The sequence below is a fragment of the Ruditapes philippinarum genome, unplaced genomic scaffold (assembly GCF_026571515.1).
Source record: "Ruditapes philippinarum isolate M1 unplaced genomic scaffold, ASM2657151v2 ctg861_1_1_1_1, whole genome shotgun sequence".
NCBI classification, from domain to species: Eukaryota; Metazoa; Mollusca; class Bivalvia; order Venerida; family Veneridae; genus Ruditapes; species Ruditapes philippinarum.
The window spans coordinates 89777-102457 of record NW_026854651.1 but is presented as its reverse complement, the minus strand read 5'-3'; the positions used below and the strand labels follow the sequence as shown (position 1 = coordinate 102457).

Sequence of the window (12681 nt, the reverse complement as noted above, 5' to 3'; positions counted from 1 at the left end):
CTAATTACCAAGGCACTAGATAATTCTTTTCCATACAGTAACCTTGCAACAGTTTCCCATAAAGTAACCTAGCAACAGTTTAACAAAGCCATAGAGGTCAATAAATAGGACTTACACTTGACTTGAGAGACTCGCACGTAAGACTCTCGTGAGAGTCAGATTCATAAACTGTGTGCGACAGATCGGCAGGTGGTCCCATATACTGATCCTCTCCCAGGTCAGGTAAAACTTTCTTCTGTGTTCTGCTCTTTTCTTTAGCATCTAAAAAAAACCCAACAAAACATAAATTTAGTGTCATATATCTTTGTCACTTATGATTTATAAAATAATAGATCTTATTTCTCTAACAAAATTTCTTACTATTATAGAAGCACAGACGAAACCAGAAGAACAATCTAATTTGACCTTTATGGATTACCTTGACATAACATTTCTACATTTAATCATGCATATACATGATAATTATGTCTAAATTCTGTTGATTGAAGATAACAAAGAAAAACATTTCTAAAAAGTTGCAGAAATCTTAAGTACCTTTAATTTTACGCATACTAGAGAGAACATGTTGCAAAGTTGACAAGGTTCCTACTCGACCCTCGCCTTTGGCCTGAACGATAGATTTGAGTTCTTTCAAATATTCCTTCACTCTCTCTTTCTTCTTAGCCTTACTGCGCTCCTTTTCCGTATGTGCCAGGAAAGAACTGAAAAGGACATTGAATAGATATTACTAATTCTGATAAAACATGCCTGAAGCTTGTTGGTATGTAACAGCACAATGGAACACCTTAGTTAAAGGTACTAGGTGGCAAAACATGTCTTCTTTAACTTTAAGACTGAAAATAACATAGTGAAAAAGCTCTCTGAACACAATTTAACTTGCTCAGAAGCTGGAATTTTCAACAATCCTGAATTTCATTACACAGTACCCAAGGGCTTATTAAAGTCAGAAAAGTAGAAAATCCTAAAATTCTTATACCCATGCAATTTAATAAAAATAATTATGTTGTTAAATATTAACATGGTATGTAAAACAATGTTGTTTTTTTCTGGAGTTAATTATGAAAAATTTCCCTTCTAGACCCACACACTTTTAATTCAATAAAGAGAAATTATTGGCTATCATATTCCTAACCATAATGTAAACTTTTCTTGTTTTTATAAAAGACAAATACTTGAGAAATATTCATGCTTAATAATGACGCAATAGCAGTATTTACACTGATTCAAATCATTAAATCAAACACGTACTTTGTAGCTATGGATACAAATGAAATGTCTCTTACATCAGACAACAAGACATAAATTGTTGGTGGCTATAAATGTAGAATAGTGAATCAGACATCAATAACTATACAATCTACTCCAAGAAAGAAAGAAATACACTAATTGTGTAACGTTCCAAAAATAGCGCTAAAAATGGAGACATTATGCTAGAGGAGCAATTAAAGAAATACTAAATTGATAAAACTTAGAAATCATTAACATTATTCAAGCATCAATTTGAAGTGAACTTAAATGTTTTATATTTAACTAGAATACAGTATGACTGCAGTATAAAGGTTTGAGTAGTCGTTTTTCCAATGGCCAAAGGGGACAATGAGAGAGCCATGGAAAGTGTGTGTGGGGAGGGGGGCAGATGGGGGCTCAAATATTTATATTATATAAATTTACATTATATAGTGAAGGAAAGTTTTTATCTTCATTCCTACAATATTGACAGGTATTGATAAAGTCTAAGAATGAAAAGTGTACAGAAATGTAACACGATAGAATAAAAGTAATAAAGCCGAGCAAAAATAACAGTAAATTTCCAAGAACAAAATAACATGTCTTTAGAAGTGACATGGCTTTAGAATTCTCTAGAAATAAAATGTAATATGTAGACTTATTCACAAATAGCTTGTGGTCTAACAACTACGTTTCAATTTTCATACATAACTTTAGATGATAACTTTTATGATAAAATTCAATACTGTTAAATCACCTTCACTTATCTGAAGTCATAATGGAGAAAGAAAAATCCAAGATTATATCTTTTGTTGTTGACATTTTGTTTTTTAATTTCATTTATTATTTTCAATTTTTTAGTCTTAACCTGAAGGTACTAAAGTGATTTGCCACCAGTATAGAGCCAGGCCAGTCTGCATATACATGTATTCTGACTAGGCTCTATACTGTTGACTCATACACCTGAAATTTTCATCTTGATATCCCTCAAATTGATAATGGACAGTTCCAAAAATGGAAGCTGGACTAGTCCATTTTAGGTATTCAGCAAGTCCGAGTCAGACTTCTCAGGTCAAGCATGACATATACTGGAATGTACATTTAGTAATAATTCTGTTTCTTTTAGTTGTGTTTCTTACACTACAATTGTTATTAAAGTCATATATGAACTCGTTTATAGAAATGATATTTAATGAACTCTATAAACTTTTTAGAAACATCATATTATGAACTTTTATGGAAGACCCAAGGTGTCACTTTGTGCATTTTTCAGGCATGATATGGGAACAAAATGTCAACAACTGTATTAAATCAGATTTTTTTTTTACAGTTTTTATACAATTTTCTTGATTATTTACAGTTGAGCTAGGAATACTTAATTCGATTCAATAATCTACCTTTTCCTTGTACAGTTTTATAAAGTACTTTGGTAAGTCTTATATCCCAAGCATTAACAGTTACTGTGAGTCTTATTTTGCTGTTCTCATCAATTTCATCACATAATTATTTCTATCAATGCAAAAAGTCCAGTTAGAGATGTAATTACACTAATCATTTTAATTGTATTCTGACACAGGACACTGTTCAAAACAAAATAATCAATAGCCATTATAATTATCAACTTTTTTGCTGTTTTATAATCCTTTTCCTTTGGTTTTGAGTTACGCAAACAAAGATAAATTCATATGTCAACTTTTCAGCTTTACAGGCTGAAGAAATAATCAGATATCTAAGTCTGTCTATGCAATACATAAATCAGGTACTTTATGGCTGACACACCCAGCTGGACGGACTCCCTACATGCATATATTCAATGACTGGATTTGAACCTCGCTCCTCCCTGTCACCCCCAACTCAGGAAGCTTTGAGAGTAAGTCACATTCCACTTCTAAGACAGGTATGGATTTTTTCTTCTTAATTCACTTTTATGCCCACTCTACACTGTAAACTTCACTGTGTAACCTGGAGGTTGAATAAAACCCTCAATCTTCCTTTAGCTAGTTGGAGAGTTTCCTCTCATGAAAGAATACGTTACCCTAAGCACGATTCCAACCTTTCTCAATATGGACCTTAAAGAGATTCAAACCTTTAACAATAAGGACCTTACAGCAACACGGATAGTTCTACCTTCCGAGTTACATAATTAACTATTATATGGTATGACCGAGTACCTTACCTGCACCCACTAGTAGACGGCTCATTCTCCTCCTGAGTGTCAACCCCGCTACAGGACATAGTAAAATTACTGCCACTGAAGAAACTGAAATGATAACACATTAAAAATATGATCATAAATGCTTTTAAACTAAGAAATTCTCATTAATCTTTTTATATACTTCATAAAGGAACAATAATTCTCCTCATAGCTTAGCCAGGCAATCAAACCACATGTGTGTAATATAATATGTAACTTTTTTTTCTATATAAACCATGTTTCTGGTATGTAAACTTTTGCATATTAGCTAGTGGCCAAAGAATTTATTTTCTATATTCTCCTGCATGTAGTTCTAAAATGTTGATAAGCATGGTTAACAGTGTTAACAAAAAGAACATTAAACCCTTACTCTGCTGGCACAGAACAAGATTAACCTTTGCCATGAATATTCTATTTTTGAAGTATAAATAACAAGGTCAAAAGCTCTAAAACAGACATTGAAAACCAGTCTGAAAAAGAAACCCTTTCATTGGTCAGAATTCGACATGTGATTGGAATCAACCAATCCCTAGGTAGGGTTTAAGACTGGTTCTCTGAATAAAGTTTTTTTTTCTAATTTGAATGCAAATCATACCTGGAGGTTGAGCTTGATTCCCTTTTATCTTCTATTTGCCCAGTTCTGGGTTTCCAATTGCTGAAAAAAAATGAAAACATCTCTCAATTACCTTAATTTCTACTACAACATTCAAATTCACTACTTTTAGTGGTGGCACAGGTATATCTCTTAACTCAAAACATTTACATAGAATATGACTTTTTGGTAAACGTTCAAGAGCAGATATAATAGGCCTAGTTTGTTCAATTTAAGGTGCATTAACAATTACATTTCCCATTAAAACTGAATATGGGTCAAAATTCTAAAGAACATCTGAGATAATAAACTAATAACTATTTGAAATGACAGCTCAGTACCTAATGCCATCAAATGTATATTAAAAACCTCAAAGGAAGGATCATTTTCCATATTTCGTCATTAAAATCAGGGGAAAAAAACACCTTCTCAGGTCATTCGGACAATCTACCTGCAAAAATTATTACGCAGTTAAATTAAGTATAATATTTATGATTAAATGCCGTGACATTGAACAATTGAAGCATCTCGCTCACATTTAAATTTTCTAGGCAGACCTCGTAGACGAGACTTTTTATTGAACTTGACATGATCGTGTTACAAGGTCATCAGTTTTACTTGTCAGCTCGCAACAGGGGTAACAATCAGAGACAAAGCACACTTAATGGAAATATGCTTACTTCACGTCTTAAATTTAAAGCAACGAGCATTTTTCATTTAAACATAATTTCTAACGAGAATTCTTATCATTAATGAAATTTAAGCCCGAAAAAAATGAAAAGGAAAAAATTGTGTTATACAAAGCTTATTTAAGTAGGTCAATAGACTTTAAAAAAATAATAAGCAAAAGACCATGATCAAAATAAATTAACTTCAGACAGTATTAATTTTAGACTGCAGTAATGCAACTTGCTTAAATTAGTTAAACATTCCTCTAAAAATATAATTTTTCAAGGTGATTTGAAGCTATAATTTTTCAAAGTGATTTGAAGTTATAATTTTTCAAAGTGATTTGAAGTTATAATTTTTTAAAAGTGCATCAAAGTGGAGAATTATTAAATAGGTGAAAATTAAAGTCCAAGTATTGATACATGCCAAAACCTTGGACTTCTCAGACTTGGTTTATTTATAGTTAACTGTGAGCACAGGCTATGAAGTAATAAATTGTTTAAGTATAACCTAAGAATAAAATGCCAAAAATGGGTTTGTGGGTCGGACTGACATCATAATGAATGTAAGTTCTCAGGTCAATGTGCTTTGATTTTATGACCAATTTTATGTTTTGCTATCACAACACCAGAGACCTGTACCCTTGACCTGCCTAAAAATGGGTGTGACATGTAGAACAAGTTTTAATGTAACAGCACTATGTATTAAAGTTAAAGGACCATGATCCAAAACTTAACCACAAAGGTTTGCTGTCAATGAGGAGTCATTTTATAACAATAGCTCAGCTGTTTTTCCTCAGAAAATGGACATTTCATATCACTTTACGTAATCAAAAGTCAACCTGACACAATAAGGAGGCTTTTACATTATCTTAAGTGTAAGAGCAACTAATATATAAGTTAAATTTGATAAACCTTATCATAAAAGATTATAAAAATGTGGCATTTCAAAAGCCTAAATACTGCCCGTTTAGAGCCAGACTGGCTTACATGTTCTTTCACTTTGAACTTAACTCTAACTCGTAACCCTGCCAAAACCAAGAGTGATTTAAACATTTGCCACCAGAGAAAAGGCTAGTCTGAATATCAATGCAGTCTGACCGGTCACTATGTACATGCCTCATTTGCCCAAACTTAAAACCCACACAACTGTGCAGCCCAACTAGCCACTCTGTATGTACCTTTGACTGTATCGCAATTCTGACTTTTTTCTTAATGGAAACACTTCGAAATGTTATCTAAGGCTCCAAATTCAAAGCATTAATATTTAAGACCGGTCATCTTCAGGCCACACTAGATAATTATAATCCTAAGTGGACTTTCCCATCTTTCAATCTGGACCAAACCATTCATTAATTGTAGGGAAAATTTAAAAGATATGCACTGACTGAACAGCGAACATTGAATTAGACTATGAGAAGACTACACAAATGTGTCACAGCTGATCTTGATGAGACTGCATAACGTAAACAGCTGACAGCAATGGTAAAAAGTTAAACATAACTTGATATATACTTAATTAATATCACTAGCTTTTCAATTTCATTGTAAACACATTTATGCAACATTTATCATTTTAATAACAGTACTAAAATACCTTTTTCTTGTCAAATTTTACAATTCATCTTTTACACTGAAGAACAAATATATTAATTTTGAATTTTATTAGCCAATATTTACCCTTTCATTTATAATTCCATTTGATGCTTAATTCAGTTTGAAGATTCAGTTAACCACTTTATTAATGTATCAAATTCTAATTTCCACCCAAATATAGTTCAACTTTATCCAGTGAAGAATTCTTGGCATTGAATATAATCTTAAAAAACATTTCCTTCCCTATAGTGTATTAAATTCCATGACCCACTATCAGGCATATGTTTCCGCCATGTGACTTTTTGATATCAACAGATCAATACGTAGATAAATGAGCAATTCTGCATTCGAATTGCTATTATTACGTACTAGGTGCGATATTGTCTTCTATTTTGCATACTGAAGTCATATGACATACTGCAAATACCTTAATAATAGTAACAACTTTTTGGAGAAAGCACATTTTGTTTGTGTTATTAAAGGGACTCCACTGAGTTTTTTTTTTTTGACATGACGGGACTGGAAATAATTTTTCTGAGATTAATGTTCCATTTGATGTATAGGTCTAGACAAGTAACATGTGTCCAAAATTTCAGATCATTTACACACTCCCTTTACCCAGAATAATTACTCTTAATTGTGAAAAATTATCCAAAGTTGATTAGGGTTGCAATACTTTTCACTCAAATCTGGTTAATTATAGCACAAAAATATGATTTTTAATTTGATTCTGAGTATATTTCTCAATAATCTTTTGCATATCTTTCTTGACAGTTTCTAGCAAATCAAACTCAGGTGTTTCTGTTTAAGTATCACAAAAGATAGAATTTTCATTAGAATATGGGGGTGCCAGATAATTAAGCAATTGACTTCAAAATGACATAATTTTACGAATGAACTATGACCTTTGTACTTTGGATGACTTTATTTTTGATTATGAATAAAGATGTAAATTCATATGCTACTAATATAAAGTAAAGTTGTAGGATGGTTTATAAAAAAAATAATTATTATTTTTTGGGGTAAACCCGGGCAGATTTAAAATATGGTACAATACACAAGAAATAAATGTATGTTTGTGGTTCATATTGTAATATACTTTAGGCATTAACTCCTTTGGGACGGTTATTCTGGATTGTAAATTATCCCTCCTATGGCAGGCTCGATTGGGACAACAGATATTAATTTATGACAAAAATTCCCCAAGCATAATGTCAGAATCACATGAGAAATGTTGGAGTTGTGCAGAGAAGAAATTGTTCACTACCTCTAATCTACCTGCCTCAGCCGTTCATCAGCCTGCCTGCCTGCCAACATACCCCAAATGAGCTGTGTCATGACAAAACCAACATAGTGGATTTGCGACCAGCATGGATCCAGACCAGCCTGCGCATCCGCGCAGTCTGATCAGGATCCATGCTGTTCGCTGTCAGTTTCTCCACTTGTAATAGAGTTGATAAGTGAACAGCATGGATCCTGATCAGACTGCGCAGATGCGCAGGCTGGTCTGGATCCATGCTGGTCGCAAACCCATTGCGTTAGTTTTGTCATGACACGGCTCAAATATTTTAAACAGATTTTTATGCCTTCTAACCTGCTTATTTAACCATGTGAAGAAGACTGTGGACATTAAGTCTTGACTGATGGCCACTGGTGATGTGGTGCATTTATATCAAATGCTCTAGATACTTAACATAAATAAGGCTTGCTCACAGTACAGCTTAAATTGTAGCCTTTAAGTTGAGCTTTATTACTTTAAAGTAGCTTTTGATTTCTGGAATATTGATCATGATATAAGATACATACCTTCCGACATGTTTTGGTTGTACATCTTGTTCATTAACATTTTCAACAGGTTTTTTAACATTTTCTTCCATAGCAATGGACAGGACTAGCTCTGAAAAAAATAACAAAACAGAAAACAGTATTATACATGTAACTCATTTAAAAATGCCATTTACAGCTCAAAAATGTCTAATTAAAAGTGCCCAATGACAGGATATACAGACAAATATCTTAAAAGGCCTGAAATAAAATACATTATTTTACACTTAATAAAATATTAACCAATGAAATGTCAGTGTTTGCATCACATTTATTATGTTCCAATAGAAATCAAATTATTTGATTCAATCTTATCAATTTAGCCTTTTTTCATTTTCAGAGTCCAAAACTTCTATATCAATTGCATATTGTACTCCAAGTAGCCTAGTTTTCATTTTCAGAGTCCAAACATCTATATCAATTGCATATTGTACTCCAAGTAGCCTAGTTTTCATTTTCAGAGTCCAAACATCTATATCAATTGCATACTGTACGCCAACTAGCATAGTTTTAAAGTTTAAAAATTCAAACAGACATGTTTTTGGGATATTAGGCCTGTTACAATATTAAATGTGCTCGAGAAAGCAAACAATACATGTAGAATTAATAATATGAGGTTTAATTTTCATACATTGTGTTGAGTACAATACTGAATTCTATTGGATGAGTACACACTACACAGCTCTCAAACCTGTACTGAATGAGGGTCAAGACTGTGTTCAAGTCCAACAGAATCAGAATAATGTTATCAACAATGTAAATTTAATGACCTCTTTATTTCACACTTTCATTTTTTAACAATTTTGTTTCATCAAGTACAATAATTAGTTAGAAATGGTTTTTTTTGTTTTTTTTTACTTTAAAACGAAAGCAAGGCAAGTTGAAGTACGATATGGATGTTACATAGATATTTTAAACTCTGAAAATTGAAAACGAGACATTTTGATATGGATATTTTTTACTCTGAAAACAGAAAAGAGGCTAAATTGATATGATTGGAACCAAAAATCCTTTCTAATGGAACATCACATGGTTCAAACACTGAAGGTTCATTGGTTATATTTTTAATTAGATGTGAAATAAAAACATCATAATGTATTCCAATAGATAAACATAGCTGATGAATACGTTTTATGTATTTTAATTCCAGTTGAAATTTTTTTATTTAAAACATTACCTAAAACTTGGCTCTTCATTAAGTAATTGTCACTATATATTAATTAGTTCCTGATTTTAACGTTACTCCTTTTTATAACATCATTACTTGATCAAATTTAATATAACACTGATCAATGGTAACACATTTTACAATATGTGAGTCAATGAGATACGTTTTATAATACTTCACAATTATCGTATACTTTCAATGTCTCAGCGAGTCACGTGCAATGTGTTTACTATCCTTCTTGTCACATGGCCTATAATTAGTTCACGGCCACAATTACTGGGAGAAACATTTCCCTTAAAGGGTGATGAGAAAACTTCCAATATTATAACACAGACGAATGACCTGTGGAATATCAGTGTCTTTACTTTGATGAGGTAAAATCATCAATTATTTATAATAGTATATTCAGAGATTATAAATTATTACTGAGACAGTTGACAGTCAAAAAAAAAGTGCATTTCATTGTTCAGCTTTTATAATTATATCAGTATTAATTTAAGTTTGAATATAGAAATCAACTCCAGTTTCAATTTAAAAATGTAATTATTTCATTTGAAAAATATACAACGTTTCGACTCAAAAGTCTTCATCAGGTATACTTTGTTTACAAGAAATGACGTCAATGAATAGCCACAAATTTGATATTAAACACTTTCCTGACACTATTACCAATGTATCTGAACATTTTAATTCTGAAGGGCATTCTATCAAAGATTTTTCATTTATGCCAATTGATAAAGTAAAGAATAATTGGCAAAGATTATTAAAAGAAACTTCATGGATGTATAAGCTAGGTACAATTATTCCTGATGGCATGAATTCCAAAATACTTTATTAATTTTGTAGATTATAATTCTTCATTTTAATATATATATTTTTTTTATTTTTTTTTTTATAAAAAATTGTATTTTCTATTTTTTGCTTAATATGACTTAAAACTAATTTCATGTCAATATGTAGTTTATGCTGGTTTTCTTATTTTACATTGCTATTATAATTATATCAGCTGATTCAGCCATTTCAGACTTTCGATGCCATAATTCAGCTTTGCCATATCTGGCTAACAATAATTAGCCATTTATCAGAATCGCCAAATGTGACGTCAAGTACATCTTAAATAGCCGTATTAACAGACAAGAAATACATCTTAATTACATCTTCGCACTTATTCTTTACACATATTTTTCCAAGTACCTTTAAGACATTTTCAATGAAAGTGAAAAAGTTTAAGGTGTGTGAACTCACCTAAAAGAAAATTCTTGCCAATTCAGATATCAACTAATAACTGTCAGTCGCCACGGTCACATGACCCATACTAAGTCTTATAAAGTGTAATCTATATGCATGGTCTATCCAAATCAGTTAAAATACTTGCCATGTTGAAAATATTTCAAATATTAATGTCTAAAATTTTCATTGATATTATAATTGACAATAACAAAAAATGTTCCCTCCCTTCACCCCCCCCCCCCCACAAAAACAATGTTTAAGCTTCATTCCCCCATGGTCTACTGGTGGCAACAGAGATTTAAATCTGCACATTCTGTATTTTGAAATTTTTGCTAAAAATTATCAATGGGCCAATTTTGGCCAGATTTTAAGACTGCTTAGGTCTTATAATTTAAGATTTAGTGTGATATTTATTTTAAAGGATTATAATTATAACAAAACAACTAAATTTAAATGCCAATGACAGTCAGCTACATGTGTACATGTATAAATGACTTAAAATTAATAACAATATTACACTGATTACTGTACACAACATAATTTATCATAGTACATGTACATTTTTTACAATAATGTGATGTTATGATCGGATATCTTAAAATAAACAAACAGTGACCTTATTTTGATTTGACCTAGTAACACCATTTAACATTTTAAATTACTGAAATGGATGAATTTAGAAATTACTAACCTATTTTACCCCCAATGTAAATATAAGTGTTGATATTAAACGATGATAATGTAACAGATAAGAGATTACCAAAACAATTACGTTAAATTTTGCATGTACCGGTACATCAAGTGCAGTACAAACAATTTCAATATCATTCAAATTCTATAAGGTGCAAAATCTAGGAACACATGTGTGAAAGTTGGAAATTTTAAAAATCCTGAAAATCCTGAATTTAGCAGTTTTTCTATAGTTTTACATAGGAAATAGAAGGCTTTCAGGAGACTGAAAATCTTGAATTCAGGAATAATCCTGAAAACTTTCACCCATGGCCGAACATACGTTTATTTACATACACAGCACAGTCTGTCAAAAGCTTGCCAGTACAAAATTATATGTAACCTCCAAAGGCTCACTGCAGGCACTACTTCCAAAAGCTCAGACACAACTTCCTAAAGATGAGACACTTTAACATTCAAAAGCTCTGAGGCACTAAATAAAAGCCAAAGCTCAGGCAGTCAAATTTCTTCTACTATACCCATTCAGGAATAGCTTAATTTGAGTGAAAAGCATTTCAATTTTATGTCAGTTTTCACAAATAAATGAATTATTCTGAAAAAACAGAGTGGGCAATTATTAAAAATTTTGAACACAATTAATTTCAATGGTCTAAACCTACATCAAATGGAACAATTTTTAAATTTCTCGACCTGTCAAGACAAATGACTTTAAGAATGACTACCAAGGGTTTAATACATGTGTTACCATTTAAATTTCTTCGAAACTGTCTTTATAACATGTAATATATCAGTCAGTGAAATTTCTTTTCTTAAATCCTGAACTGTGTTCCAAAAATCATCTAGCTGCATTTTAGACATGATATATGGCAATTTTTCTGTCTTCATTGCTTATTCATGCAGAGATCAATTAAGGTTCAATAAACATAGTTTAATGCCAGAGATATAGTCCTTCCAGAAACCCTCAAATGCTGTAATTGCACAAAATGGCATATGTGACTAAACTATTGTCACAAATAGGCATTAATCCAAAACAAACCATTAAAAACCTTTCAAAATAATTGTCATTAAAAAAGAGAAAGAGGCTATTTTTAGATCAATAGTGAATAGTCACATTGAAGTAAAACCTGTTTCTTGGCCAGATTAAGAAAATGTCAAGAATATATATGCTCTATCTAAAACAGCAAATGGTTGATGTTCTAACAGTAGGATGTAGACGTGAGATATGATTGCTATAAATATAACAATTAACATACAGCTTTTTTTAAAAATTTATTTATAACAATATATAACATTAAAAATCTATTTAAATCTTGACCTTTTGAAATCTTGCAGAGAGAAATAGTGGCTGCAGCTGTACAGAACTAAGCTTTATATAATCCACCTGCTCTTCTGTGCAAACTTCCAATCTTATGTCAGTATTTTGACAAAACATTAACATAAACAGCTATATTATCAAAATTTTCTTAAAGAAACTTGAACATCAAAAAATCCA

At 31.5% G+C, this 12681-nt stretch overlaps 1 protein-coding gene across 5 annotated transcripts in view; it reads right to left on the bottom strand.

Moving 5' to 3' along the window:
• The window catches only part of LOC132740680 (period circadian protein homolog 2-like), a 53376-nt gene that overhangs the window by 33785 nt on the left and 6910 nt on the right, over nucleotides 1–12681 (bottom strand). For all 5 annotated transcript variants that reach the window (XM_060728625.1, XM_060728627.1, XM_060728628.1 and 2 more), the window contains exons 2-6: nucleotides 8084–8174; nucleotides 4017–4076; nucleotides 3404–3487; nucleotides 535–701; nucleotides 116–261 (exon numbers count right to left, since the gene is read on the bottom strand). In XM_060728625.1, the coding sequence (XP_060584608.1) occupies nucleotides 116–261; nucleotides 535–701; nucleotides 3404–3487; nucleotides 4017–4076; nucleotides 8084–8154 (528 nt within the window). In that variant the 5' untranslated portion in view covers nucleotides 8155–8174. The remainder of the gene's footprint in view (nucleotides 1–115; nucleotides 262–534; nucleotides 702–3403; nucleotides 3488–4016; nucleotides 4077–8083; nucleotides 8175–12681) is intronic.